General features: G+C 42.8%; 2 protein-coding genes across 7 annotated transcripts; both read left to right on the forward strand.

Annotated features, from left to right (window-relative positions):
* The first annotated feature begins 1,105 nt into the window (after positions 1 to 1,105).
* On the forward strand, positions 1,106 to 7,618 carry LOC132109686 (pre-mRNA-splicing factor SLU7). 4 transcript variants are annotated; one of them, XM_059515958.1, is made up of 16 exons: positions 1,106 to 1,229; positions 1,528 to 1,688; positions 1,777 to 1,930; positions 2,026 to 2,106; positions 2,997 to 3,161; positions 3,335 to 3,403; positions 3,517 to 3,552; positions 3,658 to 3,783; positions 5,356 to 5,453; positions 5,779 to 5,846; positions 5,952 to 6,091; positions 6,174 to 6,335; positions 6,452 to 6,556; positions 6,686 to 6,760; positions 6,855 to 6,968; positions 7,045 to 7,618. In XM_059515958.1, the coding sequence occupies exons 1-16, from the start codon at positions 1,140 to 1,142 to the stop codon at positions 7,222 to 7,224; spliced, it is 1,824 nt and encodes a 607-aa protein (XP_059371941.1). In that variant the 5' UTR covers positions 1,106 to 1,139; the 3' UTR covers positions 7,225 to 7,618. The 4 variants fall into 4 exon arrangements, with proteins under 4 accessions (XP_059371941.1, XP_059371944.1, XP_059371940.1 ...); XM_059515961.1 differs by having other exon boundaries at positions 1,106 to 1,176; XM_059515957.1 differs by having other exon boundaries at positions 1,127 to 1,229; positions 1,522 to 1,688.
* A 198-nt stretch (positions 7,619 to 7,816) lies between these two features.
* LOC132109687 (complement C1q tumor necrosis factor-related protein 2-like) lies at positions 7,817 to 9,772 on the forward strand. 3 transcript variants are annotated; one of them, XM_059515963.1, is made up of 3 exons: positions 7,817 to 7,929; positions 8,284 to 8,543; positions 8,910 to 9,772. In XM_059515963.1, exons 1-3 carry the CDS (start codon positions 7,880 to 7,882, stop codon positions 9,545 to 9,547), a joined length of 948 nt encoding a protein of 315 aa, XP_059371946.1. In that variant the 5' UTR covers positions 7,817 to 7,879; the 3' UTR covers positions 9,548 to 9,772. The 3 variants fall into 3 exon arrangements, with proteins under 3 accessions (XP_059371946.1, XP_059371947.1, XP_059371945.1); XM_059515964.1 differs by having other exon boundaries at positions 7,910 to 8,038; XM_059515962.1 differs by having other exon boundaries at positions 7,913 to 8,038; positions 8,227 to 8,543.
* Positions 9,773 to 18,031: the final 8,259 nt, after the last annotated feature.

Genomic DNA, 18,031 nt, shown 5'->3' on the forward strand with positions numbered 1-18,031 from the left:
TTCCTTTGAACAATGAAAAAACGTACTATTTGAGTAGCCTATGTGTATGTGACAAACATGTTTTGAGCTTCTAGTAATAATTTTAACTCACTCTCATCTAAAAAAAAAAAAGAAAAAAAAAAGACCTCAGATCTACCAAAAATTTAACCAAAAGTTTTCTTCTTCTGTGTTTCAGTGTGTCAATCACATCAGTACCCATACTGTGATTCCTCATTTGTATCTAGCTTTGGATAAAAGTATGTGCCAGGTCACTAATATGCTGAATCCTTTCAAGATAAAGGAAAGTGTAATTAGGTATAGGCTTTTCTTACATGCATGCAGTGGCGTCTCGTCGGGGGAGGCACAGCTTCCCCAAATTTTTGAGGTGAAGATTAGGACGATTTAATATTAATAAAATTGATTTAAAAAAAACTATTAATTTCAGTTCATGTCTCAGAATTTATATATTTTTGTTTGTAATTTCACAGTTACGTGAAAGCTCCGCTTTTCTATCTCGAATGTGCCGAATCTGCTGATGTAATTACAACCGCTAAATGAAAGAGAAGGGGAGGGGAGGGGAGAGATGAGCTCTCGTGCCCTATGCTCGTGCCTCCGTTGTTAAAAAAAAAAATAGCCAATCAGCATCGAGTGTTCACTTTCAGCGCTAAGGAGTGTTGAGAAAAGGAACATCATAGAAGAGGCTAGCCTCCCTTATAGCCTCCCTTCAAACCAATCATATCAGAGACGTAAATAATCGGCTGGGCTGATTATTTGATAATTTACCAAGTATTTATGATGAGTAGCGATATTTAATATATATTTTCTTTACGTTTTCTGACTAAAAGCCACCAAAAATCAATTTTAAAGTGGTTAAGAAAATAATAACAATCGGCAGGGATCCCCAGACCAATACAATTAGTGTGCCTCCTCTATTTTAAACCCCACGATCCACAACCGCATCCATCGAGGAGAAAAAGCAGTCTTTTTATACCCTTATAGCATTTTTAATTAAGAAGAAAAAATAGCACCGTGTGAAAATGTTAAACTTCCTCAAACAGGTTTCTGCACTGCTCAGTTCATTCTATGAGTTCATTAGAGGAGTCTGTGAGGGTCAGTAATACTTCAGTCCAGCTGAGGGCGTCTCACAGACAGGAACACAGATGCAGCACTTCACAGCGAAGAAGACGTCAACCGGAAGTGCGCATGTAATACACTTGTACACACAACTCGCGAGCGTCCGGCTGATCAAGGTGTAGTTTGATTAAACAGCAGGTAAATAAATAACTTATTGACTTAAAACGAACGTATGAGCAATATTGTCTATTATCTTCCAAGTTAAATCAACGTCAAATACAAAAGCTGCTGTAAATATTACCGTATTTGTAACCGTCTGGTGTATGTGTTATGAATCTCTACTCTCTGTCACTGCGGATTTTATCTTTAGATTTCTGTGTGTGTGATCTGGAGTTTTTTCTTTTTTTCAGAGCTCATTTATTTCGAACTGATGCCTTTAATCACGGATCGTGATCTCTGTGTTTGTAGGTGCAGCTGAAGATCATGTCGAAGGAGGAGGAGAGTAAACCATCGGAGGGGATCGTAGATCTCGAAGAGCCGAAGAAAATGACCCGAGAAGACTGGAGGAAGAAGAAAGAGCTGGAAGAACAGAGAAAATTAGGAAATGCCCCAGCTGAAGTTGACGAGGAGGGGAAGTAGGTTTTTTTTTATTATTATTAAAGTGATTTGGTTATTGTCATATGTGCTGTAACGTTTCCCCTGACTGTAAAATTTTGTTACCAGGGATATCAACCCTCATATTCCCCAGTACATCTCATCTGTCCCTTGGTACATCGACCCATCAAAGAGACCCACCCTTAAGCACCAGAGACCCCAGGAAGAGAATCAGAAACAGTTTGCACCCATCGGAGATTGGTATAAAAGAGGTGTACAAGAAGTAAGCACTGCCACTCCCTCTACCCAAATATCCATGAATTATTAATAAAAATGAGATTCAGTGTCTAAAACTCTTTCTTATTCCCTGTCTATTAGAAATCAGTTACCACAAAATTCAGAAAAGGAGCATGTGAAAACTGTGGAGCCATGACACATAAGAAGAAAGACTGTTTGGAGGTAAATATTTAATAATGTGGTGTTGTGATGATGTTAGTATATGTTGGTAAAAATCTTTCTTAAAGGGATAGTTCACCCAAAAATTACAATAAATTCTGTCATTAATTCCTCACCATCATGTCGTTCCAAACGTGTAAGACCTTCGTCCATCTTCACAACACAATTTAAGATATTTTTGATGAAATCCAAGAGCTGTCTGACCCTCCATAGACAGCAATGGTCCTACCAAGTTCAAGGTCTGAAAACGTATAAAGGACATTGTTAAAACAGTCCATGTGACATCAGTGGTTCAACAGTAATTTAACAAAGCTACGAGAATAGTTTTTGTGTGCAAAGAAAACAAAAATAATGACTTTATTCAACAGTTTCCTGCGGAATAGCCCTCTGCCATTATCAACGCATGCACATTGCTTTCCTCTGCTTGTAAACAAGGCACAGCACATGTGTGATCCATTTGAAATATTTGCTGTTCTTTTCAACTTTTTGTTCCTCAAAAAGAATCCAGACAAAAAAGTGTCACGGTTTCCATAAAAATTATTAACTGTTTTTATTAAGATTGGTAATATTAAGACATGTTTTTTGAGCACCAAGTCATAATAGGAAGGTTTCTGAAGGATCATTTGACACTGAAGACTTCACTGAAGTAATGGCTGCTGATTCAGCTTCTGCATCACAGGAGTAAACTACAATTTTAACAAACTTTGAATTAAGACACTTTCAACTTGTAAAAAAAAAAAAAATCACAATATTCCTTTTTTTTTTCATGATTATAGCACAAGAGACTTCTTTAAGCTAAATTGATAATTTTTACCTCAAACTGTATTGATGTTTGAAATAAAAACTTTCATTTTGAATTTTGGTTAAAGTTTGTGCAAAAATGTCTTTAACAGAGACCCCGAAAAGTTGGAGCGAAGTATTCTGGCACAGGCATGGCACCAGATGAGCACCAACAGATTCAGCTCTCAATGGATTACGATGGAAAGAGAGATCGCTGGAATGGGTACGATCCGGATGAGCACATGCGCATTGTAGAGGAATATTCAAAAGTTGATCTGGTAAGTCATGTTGTTGGATACTTTAGTGTATTTCTGTTTATTTTATTGTACTGATAGAACACACTCCGTTAAGTTTTATTCTCAGAAAATACTTTTTTTTTTTTTTTATCATGTGAGCGTTGTCATACATTTTGTTGGAAGGATCTCTAAATTATGAATGTTTTTCATAACAGGCCAAGCGCACTCTCAAAGCTCAGAAACTCCAGGAGGAGTTAGCTTCTGGTAAACTAATGGATCAAGCTGTAAGTATTCCAAATTAAATAGTTTTTCCACATTCCCTTTATAGCTACTGTATATTTGTCACAAGCTTTTATTTACTACTTTTGTTTAACCAAATATTTTGTCTTGTATCCAGAATTCAAGGAAGCATCTTGATGATGACGCAGCACAGGTGAATTCAGATGCATTTTTATGTACTTTGTGTATTATAATAAAATAAAACAAAAAATCATAAAGCCATTTCACTCATTTACACTTTCTTCCTCATCTTTTCCAGGACCACAGCAGTGAAGATGAGGATGACGACAAATATGTTGATGACTTTGACATGCCTGGACAAAATTTTGATTCCAAGAGACGAATCACAGTTAGAAACCTGAGAATACGGGAGGACATCGCTAAGGTAAAAATAACATGACATTTTGCTAACCAATGAATGTTAATTAAAGGCATGACACTACTTTTGTTTTGTTTTTTACTGTTTTTCTTAATTTTTTTTTTTTTATTGTTTTTTTTTTTCAGAATTGCATGAAACATTATTTATTTATCCCATAAATAAGTCCCATTAATATGATCAATTAGAAGAGTATTGTGTTCTTATCATCAGGATTAGTAGTCTGTAACGATAAACCTTCCTATTCATCCGGAAGAAGGAGGCGGGAACCGGCGGACAATCAAAAACATTTTAATAACAAAATAAACACAAAACAGCGCACCAGCCCCTCACGGACGACTGGTGCGCATAAAATAAAAACCAAAACACAACTAAAAGCCCAGGCCTGGTCCTCTCTCGTCCTTCACTGTCGTCGCTCCAGTTTTATATCCTTCCATCTCCTCCATGGGCCTCGAGACCGGCGGGTCGAACAGGTGTAGTTCATCTCCAATCACTCCCCCGGCCTCGCTCCCATGTCCCTCGGCCCCGCCCCACTCGTCACATACCCCCATCGCCCCTCGCAGGCCGGGGGGTACTCCCGAGACTGCGCTCTACTCCCCCCCTCCCTCCCTCCGGGAGGGCCGCTCACGGGGACCTGCGGGAACCTGGGGGTAGGACAGACGAGGCGAGAGAAAAGGAGATGGAAGGAGGAGCGACAGAGACGAGAGAGGGGAGAGAGGAAAAAAAGAAAAAAAAAAAAAAAAATCCGGTTCCCAGACGCACCGCTGCTCGGCCCTCCACCAGCTGGGCGATCTCCTCCGCGGTGCCTGGCGGTGGCACTGGACGGCCCTCGGCGGACGGCACGACACTCCTCCGCCGCCCGGTGGACGGCGACGGCTCCTCCGGTTTTGGGCAGCCGGCAGGAGTCCCCCGTTCCCTGCTCCTCCCCGTTCCGGCGGATGGCAGCAGGCTCCGGCCACCTGGCGAACGGCGCCGACTCCTCCGCTCCCTCACGGACGGCAGCCGTCTCTCCACATCGTGGGCGGCCGGTAGCGAGCTCGCCCGTCCCCGGCAACTCGCTCCAGCCCACCGCCTCGAGCGTCCATGGCGGCACACTCCTCGCCAGCTCGTTGGCACCGCGGATTCACCACAGCGGCGAGGGATCTTCAGCAGCGCGTCCCTCCTTCTCCCGGGCTTCGGCACCACTGTAACGATAAACCTTCCTATTCATCCGGAAGAAGGAGGCGGGAACCGGCGGACAATCAAAAACATTTTAATAACAAAATAAACACAAAACAGCGCACCAGCCCCTCACGGACGACTGGTGCGCATAAAATAAAAACCAAAACACAACTAAAAGCCCAGGCCTGGTCCTCTCTCGTCCTTCACTGTCGTCGCTCCAGTTTTATATCCTTCCATCTCCTCCATGGGCCTCGAGACCGGTGGGTCGAACAGGTGTAGTTCATCTCCAATCACTCCCCCGGCCTCGCTCCCATGTCCCTCGGCCCCGCCCCACTCGTCACATAGTCGCATATGATTAAACATTAATATTTTCACCACAGTGTGCTGAATCATGATTTTCCCAACTGTCTTATTTTACAGTACCTCAGAAATCTGGATCCAAATTCAGCTTACTATGATCCCAAGACTCGAGCCATGAGGGAGAACCCATACTCCAACACTGGAAAGATTCCAGAAGAGTAGGAGCATTTCTCTACTTCTGTGCATGAAATCAAGGGACATGTTAGGGAACTGAAATGCTTCTTACAGAAAGCTTGCAGATTGTGTATTAGGTTACTGAGTTCACAACACACTGTTCACCACTAAGGCACAACTTGATCTAATTAAATATTTGTTTGTAAATTGCTTTGGATGCAAAATCTGCTAAATGCCAAAAATGCCACTGTCTAGCTTATTAAACTGCAAGCTGAAACAATACATCACTAAGTGTTGTAAGGGGTCTTTGAGTGTCTCTTTCTGTAGTTGTCTCTGCCTGATCTCTAAATCATGTGTTTGGTTTGGCAGGGTGGGCTACGCTGGAGACAACTTTGTGCGCTACTCTGGAGACACCATTTCCATGGCCCAGACACAACGTGCGTATTTGTCAACTCGTGCATAAATTCCTCTCTACCTGATGTAGAATGTAGATTCCAGACTCTGTTTCTATTGGCCTGACATTTTGTGTGTTTCCTCCATAGTCTTTGCATGGGAAGCATATGAAAAGGGATCTGAAGTTCACCTCCAGGCAGATCCAACCAAGTTGGAGCTTCTCCATCAGTCCTACAAAGTCAAAAAGGACGATTTCAAAGAGAAACAGAAAGAGAGTATTTTGGAAAAGGTACAGTTTAGAATCTCCTTTTTGTTTTTACACATAGCTTCCCCTTGGTGTGCTGATGGCTTCATGTCGCACCTCTCTGCAGTATGGTGGGCAGGAACACTTGGACGCCCCTCCACGAGAGCTTCTGCTGGCTCAGACAGAGGAGTATGTGGAGTATTCCCGTCACGGGGCAGTGTTGAAAGGACAGGAGAAGGCTGTGGCCTGTTCCAAATACGAGGAGGATGTGCTCATTAATAACCACACGGTAAGTTATCTGACAATACTGGAAACGTTACATAACTGGACCAGTTACATAGCAATGATGCTAAAAATGCTAAAGGAGATCAGGATGCTAAAGCTTTTTTCCTTCGGCTTTTGCAGTGTATCTGGGGATCGTATTGGAAAGATGGCCATTGGGGTTACAAGTGCTGCCACTCGATGGTGAAGCAAAGTTACTGTACAGGAGAAGCTGGCAAGAAAGTGATGGTGAGTATCAAATGTATCCTTTTATGCATCAAAGCATTTGTTTTGTCTTACTATTATTAAAAGCTAACATTTTTATATTTATCCAACACAAATCTGCTCTAAAAACACGTTTTCTGCTTATTCTTTCAGAGCAATTCTTGCGTTCCGTTTGAAGATGATGTAGAGGAGGCCGAAATGAGTAAAGAGCCAAAGACTCTTTTACAGGTACATTAACGGCTGACTTCTTTTTGTCATCTAGTTCCAATGGAAGAACATGGTAGGAAGATGATTGTATTTTACTAATGTTTTTTATTCACAGATGCACCAGGATAAAATGAAAGATAAGAAGAAGAAGAAAAAGAGCAAGAAACAGAGAGATTCTGACAGCAGTGATGAGGAAGATGAAGCAAAAAAGAAAGAAAGGCTGAAGAAGGTAGGTGAACTGTTCCTGCCACACAAGGTGCTCTATAAAGCCTATTTTAAAAGAAAATGCTGTGTTTTCTGTGCAGGCTTTGAGTGCAGAGGAGCAGAGGCTGAGGCAGGTGGCTGAAATAATGCAGCTCGATGAGAGGAAGCGACCGTACAGCAGCCTAAAGGAAGTGCGTGAACCCACAGAGGAGGAGATGGAAGCCTTCCGCATGAAACGCTGCCGACCAGATGACCCCATGGCCTCTTTCCTGGGGCAGTGAATGAAAACATAAATGTCTTTTGTCACCAACCACAGAGATCTCATAGTCTATGTGTTACAAAAAGACCACTGTGGTTGAGTTAATAATGAGAAACATCCAATATTATTAACACCTGAAAGTCTGTTTCCACATCTTTTTTATTATTATAAATCTATGTGGATTACAGTAGAAAATAAATCAGATTTTCCTAATGTGTTATTTTTATTTTGACCGTACATAAACATAACATCTTTTAATTATAAACTGGCCAGTAAATTACAAATGGGTTATGTTTGGTGAATCATCTGTTTTGATTTAACAGATATGTTCCATTCACCCTTTCCAAGGTATTTAAATGGATTCATAATGAAGATAACTTGACCAGTGATTGACATTAAACATATTTAAACCTGAACATGGCTATGTTTGGTTTTGTTACGCTTTCTGAGCAACATGTAATCCAAATCATTGCAAATACTCAGAAGTGTTTAGAGTCTTTGATTTAAACAAGCACATTTTACATGCCTGTTTTTTTATAGTTCAGTATAATATAATCATAAGCTACTTTTATTGATTTTTGGGCTGCAGAACTATAATATAATAGTCTGACAATTTTCAAATGAATCCCCTCCCCCAGTTCGTTCAATTACATCATGGATGAAGTATCTGGCAGAGCATGTCTGTGCTAAAACTGGGTGGATGCTTGCAAAGTTGTGTGGAGGACATGTAAGATACAAATCGATTCACAATCTTGTTTATATTCTCCGCTTTTGGCTGCGCTTTTGCCAAAAGAGCTGCTGGAACTTTGTGTTGAAACTGCGATCTCATTCCTCTGGTGAGGATTTTGTGTAATGCATGCTTTGTATTTGTTGTATAATTGTGTTCTGTAGTCTGTTATTTACATTTACTACCTAAATAAAACTGTTCACTAATAAGTCAAGTTACAACCTGTATTATTTACAACCTGCATGTATATAATGTGATTTATGGTGCTTGTTTCTGTGCATGACTATGTATATACAGGAAATCCATGGAAATTCCCCACAACAAAAATCTGGCCCTGTCTGCTCTTGTTTGCAGGCACAGCTGCATCATGCATCAGCTACTGCTGGCTGTTTGCCTGCTGTCGCTGTTCTCTGCGTTGACTGTAGACTCATCCAAGAAGGGACGCAACTTCACCATCCATTCATCACAGCTTAGTTGCAGTTTGCCAGGCCCTCAGGGTCCTCCAGGGAGTCCAGGTGCAGCAGGTCCCAGTGGTAACGTAGGCAAAATGGGGATGCCAGGTATTGATGGCCAGGATGGGAAGGATGGTGACAAGGGACAGAAGGGAGAGAAAGGTACAACACATGATCATGTCTGTTATGGTTATAATGCCTTTAATGAAAAATAACATTTTTTAACAAAGTGTTCAAATATATATAATTTCTATAAAGAATTATATTATTCTGTAAAAATATGTATATTTTTTTATCTGATGAATTTTTTATTTTGGTTTATAATTGATATCGTTTTTTATCTGTATTTGTTTATAGCTCAAGGTCACATTAAAAATATATAAAAGTATAAAAAAAATATATGAAATATGATATCACACTTGGACAAACAATGAAAATAAAATAGGTGAGGTTTTTTTCCATAATACCTGATAAAATCAGTCTGCAAAATAAATGAAGACATTTGCAAATTCTCTTCTCAAATGTTAGGGGAACAGGGCCGTCCTGGGAACTCTGGAAAACATGGACCACAAGGACGTCCAGGGCTTGTTGGGAAGGCAGGGCCAAGGGGCCTTAAGGGGGTGCGAGGGGCACGTGGTGTGTCTGGAGTCGCTGGGATAAAAGGAGAGATGGGTGATGTGGGGGAAACCGGTGCTCCTGGTGGTTGTGATTGTGGAGCAGAGGCACGATCTGCTTTCTCAGTAGCAGTAACCAAGAGCTATCCCAAGGAACACACGCCCATTCGCTTTAACAGGATTTTAATGAATGAGGGTGGTCATTACAATGCCACCAGTGGCAAGTTTAACTGTGTGATTCCTGGTGTGTATTACTTCACATATGACATCACGTTGGCTAATAAACATCTGGCGATCGGACTTGTCCACAATGGCCAGTACAAGATCAAAACTTTTGATGCCAACACAGGAAACTATGACGTGGCCTCAGGATCAACAATACTTAGATTGCAGAAAGGAGATCAGGTCTGGCTTCAGATCTTTTATTCAGAACAAAATGGACTCTTCTTTGATCCGTTCTGGACTGACAGCCTTTTCACAGGTTTTCTCATTTTTGCTGATCAGGCTGCTCCAAATGAGGCAAATATGATGACTAATTCTGGATCATCCTGATTGAATTTCACATTTCTTATATATTCATTTTATCATATGGCCCCAATATGACCAGTTCTGGGTCATCCTGATTGAACTTTCTATTTGTTTTATATTTTATCATACAGCCCCAATAACCCTTTACAGATCCACCACATCAGTATTAGAGCAAAACAAGACATGGGACGTGTGGAAGCAATACCAGACTTATAAGAAATAAATCATTATTGATTAAGTATCAAAAAACATGAGTTGTCAAGACCCTAATTATTCCTTATATTATGAAAAACAATTTTTTCTTACTACAAGTATTCTGCAATTTTGACCTAGGTCTTAGGCCCCTAAAAGTGAGAAAAACCTTGTACCCAAAGGGACTTTTAGCCACATGTACAATATGATGTTAGATACACATGACCTTTGAACTCTTACAAGACTGATCTGTTAATGATTTCTATTGTTTATTTACTATTCACATCATGTGATCTTGTATTCTACTACAATTCAAAGGTTCAGTAGACCTTGTCAGTGGAGATTTGGGTAACCCTCCTTTTGAAGTATAATTTTGTCCAAAAATAGCAGCCAGCCATGCTGCTACAATAATCTAATCATAACAGGTTCATGGGCAAAACCACTATGTACCCAAACAGTAGAGCAGTTGTTGAGCCTGTGATCACTCTTGTGATCAGTAAAGGTTAAGTAATGATACTACAGTCGTGGCTAAAATTTTTGAGAATTACATAAATATTAGTTTTCAAAAAGTTTGCTGCTAAACTGCTTTTAGATCTTTGTTTCAGTTGTTTCTGTGATGTACTGAAATATAATTACAAGCACTTCATACGTTTCAAAGGCTTTCATCGACAATTACATGACATTTATGCAAAGAGTCAGTATTTGCAGTGTAAGCCCTTCTTTTTCAGGACCTCTGCAATTCGACTGGGCATGCTCTCAATCAACTTCTGGGCCAAATCCTGACTGATAGCAACCCATTCTTTCATAATCACTTCTTGGAGTTTGTCAAAATTAGGGGGTATTTGTTTGTCCACCCGCCTCTTGAGGATTGACCACAAGTTCTCAATGGGATTAAGATCTGGGGAGTTTCCAGGCCATGGACCCAAACTTTCAACATTCTGGTCCACGAGCCACTTAGTTATCACTTTTGCCTTATGGCACGGTGCTCCATCGTGCTGGAAAATGCATTGTTCTTCACCAAACTGTTGTTGGATTGTTGGAAGAAGTTGCTGTTGGAGGGTGTTTTGGTACCATTCTTTATTCATGGCTGTGTTTTTGGGCAGAATTGTGAGTGAGCCCACTCCCTTGGATGAGAAGCAACCCCACACATGAATGGTGTCAGGATGCTTTACTGTTGGCATGACACAGGACTGATGGTAGCGCTCACCTTTTCTTCTACGGACAAGCCTTTTTCCAGATGCCCCAAACAATAGGAAAGGGGTTTCATCGGAGAATATGACTTTGCCCCAGTCCTCAGCAGTTCACTATACTTTCTGCAGAAGATCAATCTGTCCCTGATGTTTTTTTGGAGAGAAGTGGCTTCTTTGCTAGTGTAGATGCGCTCACACCTGCCTGCTGCCATTCCTGAGCAAGCTCTGCACTGGTGGCACTCCGATCCCGCAGCTGAATCCTCTTTAGGAGACGATCCTGACACTTGCTGGACTTTCTTGGACGCCCTGAAGCCTTCTTTACAAGAATTGAAACTCTTTCCTTGAAGTTCTTGATGATCCTATAAATTGTTGATTTAGGTGCAATCTTAGTAGCCACAATATCCTTGCCTGTGAAGCCATTTTTATGCAACGCAATGATGGCTGCATGCGTTTCTTTGCAGGTCACCATGGTTAACAATGGAAGAACAATGATTTCAAGCATCACCCTCCTTTTAACATGTCAAGTCTGCCATTCTAACCCAATCAGCCTGACATAATGATCTCCAGCCTTGTGCTCCTCAACATTCTCACCTGAGTTAACAAGACGATTACTGAAATGATCTCAGCAGGTCCTTTAATGACAGCAATGAAATGCAGTGGAAAGGTTTTTTTTGGGATTAAGTTAATTTTCAAGGCAAAGAAGGACTATGCAATTCATCTGATCACTCTTTATAACATTCTGGAGTATATGCAAATTGCTATTATAAAAACTTAAGCAGCAACTTTTTCAATTTCCAATATTTATGTAATTCTCAAAACATTTGGCCACGACTGTATGCTTATGCGATATTTGTGTAACAGACTTTATTTGATCCTGTTATATTGCACTAATTCTGGATGTACGGGCGCTCTTTATATGTGTGTGTGTGTAATGCATTTATCCCCTCGGGGCTTGCCGTAGATAGGCAATGGGCATGCGCACTTTTTCTACTCTAGAGTGTCGCGGGTTTTTTGGGAAGTTCTTTTTGGTGTGAGGAATAATAAAGTCAAGAAGAGTTCAGACTGTCTCTCGTTTTATTGTTTTCTTATTACTAAGTGTTTAGGCGGACCCTGCATAAACGCTCGGTTACATTGGTGGCAGCGGTTTTGTTTTGTTCGCATTTACGTGGTTCAGTGTTACGGCGAGTGTTTAACTAGTTAGTTTATAGTCCAAAGTTCTAGGTGGAGTTAGCACACGCGGGTTCGACTTTGTCGCGGCCATCATGTGGTGTAAAGACGAGGATGATTTATATTCGAGACAGAACCGCGACAAGATTAACAGACACGTGAGAATTGAGTTACCGCCGCCGTTCTCCGGTGACGAGAAGCAGAGCTTTTTCTGTTGGGCACGGCAGTTCGAGGTCGCAGTCAGAGCACTCACAGAGGGAGATGGCGCTGCGTCCTATAATTATGAACTGGCGCGTATTCTACCAACGCGGCTGAGCAGTGCAGCATTTCTTTTGTGGGACAGCCTTCCTCATACTGTTCAGGCTGATTATACAGCGACCAAAGAACGACTCAAGGAAGCTTTCGGACAGCGGCAGTTCATGGATCGTTTCAGAGCCAGCCTATCAGCCCGCCCTCATGCGCCGCAGGAAAGTTTGGAGGTGTATGCAGCAGAGATCAGCAGATTAGTGGACGAGGCGTTTCCTGAATACGGTGACAGAGCCCAAAGGGAAGAAAAATTTCGTCGTTTCCTTGCTGGTTTGGATCCTGGGCTCAGAGCTAAGTGCCATGAACAAGGAGCAACGGATTTGGAGGAGGCTGTGATAATTGCAGGTCGGTGTGAAAACGCTAGAGACGCAATGAAGACTGATTACACGACTGTTAATGTGGCAGGAAATGCTAATGATGGAGGAGCAGTGGCTGCTGTTTATTCTGTGACTGATAATGGAGGGCTGCACAGAGCTATGGATCGATTGACTGAGGAAATGAGGGATATGAGAATGGAAATGAGGCGCTTGGGTGATGAAAATCAAAAACTAAAGGCCAGAGTGAGTTCTAAAGCGATGGACGAGTGGGATGGAAGCCGCTCTCCATTTAATGGAAGGTGCCAGTGTGTCTGCGGGGGATCGAGGATGCCAGTCACGTGTCTTTGATGGCACTCGGAGAGGCCGCTCACCTGAGAGGAAATTCCAGCACTGTGATGAGCGTACATCAGGTATGGACATGCGTAACTATAAAAACTCACACTCTCCTTTGTCTCCTGCGAGACGCAGCCCCAGCCCAGGTTCTCGCAGATGGAACAGCTATGAAGATGATTCGAGAAAGCGGGGAGTGCGTTTCATGTCACCTAACAGAGAAGAGCGCCGCTATCAGCCGGGAAACTAACTGTAGCTGATGTTGCGGCCCAAACACCAGCTATGTTTCCTATGGGCCCTCAAATTGACAATGTCGACGACTGTAATTCTGTATCAAAAGACAATTATTTAAGTTCGGACGCTGCCAAGGAGCTGTTAGTGTCATATGTGAGAGGAGTTATTGAAGGCATGGAGGTTCAAATGTTAGTCGACTCTGGTTCCAGTGTGTCTCTTATGAGTGCAGATTTTCGTATGTTAATTCCTACGCTTCGTAATCGCCCGTTGAGAAAAGACTATGTGTCAGCCCATGCAGTGAATGGACAAATGCTGGATACACTGGGCACCATCACTGTAACATTCCAGCTGGGAACTGAGTCATGGCAGCATGTATTTCATGTGCTAAGAGAGACCACACAGACGGTGTTGCTGGGCTGGGACTTTCTGTTGAAAAACCATGCCTTACTGGACCTCAGCCATGCTAAGCTCCAACTGTGGGACATCACGATTCCTCTACTAACCAGCAAAGACCTTGTTCCGTCATGCTGCAATGTGTCACTGGCAACCACTATAAATGTGCCACCTCTCAGTGAGTCAGTGGTGCCAGTCAAAGTGTGTCTACCTAATGCAGCTCATGCAACAAGTGACTTTGTTGGATACCTTGAACCCAATGTGGCAGATTCTTCCAGTCTTATAGTAGCTCACACACTGGCTGGGGTTCACAATGGACTGACAAAGGCTCGGATTTTGAATCCTACTGGACACGACATATTATTGAAACAAGGGATGCACCTGGGTGAGTTATACTCAGTTGACAATTCTGATGTTCAGCTATTTCATGCCCCAGTTGATGTAGCTGCAGTGACCCCTTCCACAGCTGCGCCTCCTATATCATTGGACGAGTCACCTATTTCCGATTCAGAAAAAGCTGCACTGTCAGCCTTGCTGTTGGAATTCCATGACATCTTCAGCTCATCCAAACAGAATGTTGGCAAATGTAAGCTGGTGAAACATTACATAAGAACTGGTGAGCAGGCTCCCATCAAACTTTGTGCACATCGTGCCTCCCCTGAAAAACGTGCTGAAATAGAAAGACAGGTGGCTGATTTGCTTGCAGATGGTGTGATTGAGGAGAGCTGTAGTCCCTGGGCATCGCCGGTTGTTTTGGTGAGAAAGAAATGTGGCACTTGGCGTTTTTGTGTGGATTACAGACGTTTAAACAGTGTGACTATTAAAGATTCTCATCCTCTGCCCCGAGTGGATGACACACTGGATGCACTAGCAGGTTCTGCCTGGTTCAGCACATTAGACTTCTCCAACGGTTACTGGCAGGTGGAAGTTGCAGAGGAGGACCGAGAAAAGACGGCTTTTACAACAGGACAGGGCCTCTATCAGTGGCGATCTATGCCGATGGGCCTTTCCAACGCCCCAGCTACATTTCAACGTCTAATGGAGCTGGTCCTCAGAGGGCTTCCATGGCACATCTGCATGGTATACCTCGATGATATTTTGATTTACAATAAAACCTTTGAGGAACACATGTCAAGCCTTAAAGAGGTGTTTTCGAGAATCCGATCTGCAGGGTTGAGACTGAACCCACGAAAATGCCACCTTGCCAGAGATCATGTAGTTTTCCTGGGACATGTAGTTTCTCGGAAGGGTCTTCAGCCCGACCCCAAGAACACAGAGAAAGTTTTAAACTGGCCAGTCCCCCGTTCTCCTTCTGAAGTGAGAGCATTTCTGGGACTATGTTCTTATTACAGACGTTTTGTCAAGAATTTCTCGAAACTCGCTGCGCCACTGAACCAACTGATTGGTAAAAATGTGCCCTTTGTGTGGAACGCTACATGCGACCAATCATTTAACCTCTTGAAAAATGTGCTGTCGTCTGGGCCTGTTGTGATATTGCCTGACTTCAGTGTGCCCTTTAAAATCTACACTGATGCCTCCAACCTGGCTGTCGGTGCAGTTCTTGCACAGGACAGAGATGGGCGCGAACATGTGGTGGCATATGCTAGCCGAGCATTGAATGCCACACAGAAGCGTTGGTCCACATTTGATCGTGAGTTGTGGGCTATTGTATGGGCAGTAAGGGAATTCAAGCACTACATCGGACTTGCCTCATTTACCATCATCACAGATCATCGACCACTCTTAGCTCTTCGGCGTCTGTCCATTGATGATGACCCAACAGGGAGACGAGCGAGATGGATCCTGGAGATTGATCCATTGAATTGGGTCATTGTACTCAAGAATGGACAACATCACAAGAACGCGGATGCGCTTTCTCGCCGCCCTGAGACACCTGACACAAACGTGGCGGAGGGTAGTGTTGAAGGGGCGCTGCAAGTAAATGTGGTGAGTTCTAATCAAACAAGCATTGACATTGTACATTCCTCTGAAGTCGAAGATTGTACAGGTGGTGCGACGGCGGAAGACTCACTTGTAAATTCAGATGGCATGTCTCCCATTAATGCGCTGTCCCACAATTTGTCAGACATTAGAGCTATGCAGAATGCTGACCCTGACATTAAGACTGCTTTGAACTGGGTGGCACACTCCCAAAGACCATCCAGGAGAAAATTACAAGGAGCTTCTCGGTGCTTACGGAAGCTTTGGACTGAATTCAACCACCTTTCTATCATTGATGGACTGTTATGCCGCTCAGTTTGCTGCCCCCTCACAAGTAAACCTGTAGTCCAAATTGTTGTTCCTTCTGCACTAATTTCTGACATTCTTTTGCAATTGCATGGAGCCCCAGTTTCTGCCCATTTCTCTTCAGAGCGTGTGTGGGAACGAGCAAGACAATTTTGTTACTGGCCTTCTATGTACAGAGACATCAAGGAATGGTGTGAGCAGTGCAAGGCATGTCAGACACGGCGCAGTCCTGTTCCAACGCACCGTGCGCCAATGGGTGGATCCCAGTCAGTGCGGCCATTTGAAAGAGTGGCCATGGACATCTTAGAGCTGCCAGCGACATCAAAAGGAAACCGTTATGTGCTGGTTGTTGAAGACTACTTCACTAAATTCGTCAACTTGTATCCCTTACCAAATCAGTCAGCACAGACAGTTGCACATTGTCTGTTTGAGGACTATGTTCTACTTCATGGCGTTCCAGAGACTTTGCATTCAGATCAGGGTCGTCAGTTTGAGGCTGAGGTGGTTCAGACTCTCTGCCGTTTGCTGAACATTAAAAAGACTCGCACCACGCCATACCATCCTCAATCAGATGGCATGGTTGAACGCTTTAATCGAACTCTAATTGATCAACTGGCTAAGACACTGTTGACTTATGGTGGGGAATGGGACGAGTATGTGAAGCATGTGGCATTTGCTTATAATACTACCACTCACTCAAGCACTCGTTTCACACCTTTCTTCTTGACCCACGGTCGGGAAGCACGTGTTCCCGCTGATGTGCTGTTACCCTCTCGAGCTCTTGACTCTCAGTTATCGGTATCGCATGCTGAGTTTGTTTCCTCCTTGATGACAAAACTGAACTCTGCCTTTAGCAGTGCACGGATGCACAGTGAGGCAGCCCACGACCGTCAAAAACTGTACCATGATGTTGGCTTGCGTCACCGGCCTTATGATGTAGGTGCCATGGTGTGGCTCCACAACCCGGTGGAGAGTCGCATGAAGCTGGCACCACATTGGACAGGACCTTATAAAATTGTGCAAGTCATGGACTCATGTGGTGAACTGGGACTGACTTATAGGATTGTAAATCCTTTTGATGCTGGTAAGAAGGCACAGGTGGTGCATTATAATAGGGTGCGGCCATACACATTACCTGTTTCTTCCTTGTCACAGATTCGGACACTGTCCGATGTTCCAGACTCGCAGCCTGAGTCAATTCTCCTGGGGTCTGAAGTTTCAGGTGAAGCAAAGTTTGTTTCTCCCCAGAAAGATCTGAGTTCTTTGTCTGACTCGCAGTGTCTAGTTAAAGAGTCTGAGCCAAATTTTCTTGAGACTGGGCGAGTTCGTAGACCTCCTGGTCATTTAAAGGATTTTGTTCTGTATTGAAATGTCTTTTGTGTATGGGTGAGGGTTAGTAAGAATTTTTTTTTTTCTCTATTGCTGTGCCTCTTGTTCTATAAAAAAGAGAGAGAGAGAGAGGAGGGCAAGCGGTTGAAAAATGAGGAAAAGTTACCATGTGTATATTTCTCTTTCCATATTTTTTTTATGAGTTGGAGAAAACGAAATCTATATAAAAGGGGAATGTTTTGTTCCTTTCATTGGCTTGTTGCCATGTTAAAAATTTGCTCTGTAATTTGTTTAGTGTATTATTGTACACAGATGTTTATGGTTTCTGAATGTTATTCTGGCACATAAACGGGGACGTTTATTTTGTGAGGGGGGGACATATGTAACAGACTTTATTTGATCCTGTTATATTGCACTAATTCTGGATGTACGGGCGCTCTTTATATGTGTGTGTGTGTAATGCATTTATCCCCTCGGGGCTTGCCGTAGATAGGCAATGGGCATGCGCACTTTTTCTACTCTAGAGTGTCGCGGGTTTTTTGGGAAGTTCTTTTTGGTCTGAGGAATAATAAAGTCAAGAAGAGTTCAGACTGTCTCTCGTTTTATTGTTTTCTTATTACTAAGTGTTTAGGCGGACCCTGCATAAACGCTCGGTTACATTTGTATCATACTGCAATATGCCCCTCATATCCCACTGCAATATCAATACATGTACACACGCTATTTAAATGTGCATATTTTAGCAGAATGATAGCCTTTCTTTTTATTTAAGCTGTAATTCTGCCTGTTCATCCACTGATTTA

Source organism: Carassius carassius, chromosome 29 (assembly GCF_963082965.1).
Source record: "Carassius carassius chromosome 29, fCarCar2.1, whole genome shotgun sequence".
Taxonomy (NCBI): domain Eukaryota; kingdom Metazoa; phylum Chordata; class Actinopteri; order Cypriniformes; family Cyprinidae; genus Carassius; species Carassius carassius.

Coding starts and splice junctions, on each gene's coding strand:
- LOC132109687 (XM_059515963.1), top strand. CDS start 7,880: ATGTCTGTGCTAAAACTGGGTGGATGCTTGCAAAGTTGTGTGGAGGAC. Junction 7,930..8,283: donor CAAAGTTGTGTGGAGGACAT/GTAAGATACAAA, acceptor TCTTGTTTGCAG/GCACAGCTGCATCATGCATC. Junction 8,544..8,909: donor GGGACAGAAGGGAGAGAAAG/GTACAACACATG, acceptor CTCAAATGTTAG/GGGAACAGGGCCGTCCTGGG.
- LOC132109686 (XM_059515957.1), top strand. CDS start 1,140: ATGCAGCACTTCACAGCGAAGAAGACGTCAACCGGAAGTGCGCATGTA. Junction 2,107..2,996: donor AGAAGAAAGACTGTTTGGAG/GTAAATATTTAA, acceptor TGTCTTTAACAG/AGACCCCGAAAAGTTGGAGC. Junction 3,162..3,334: donor AATATTCAAAAGTTGATCTG/GTAAGTCATGTT, acceptor TTTTCATAACAG/GCCAAGCGCACTCTCAAAGC.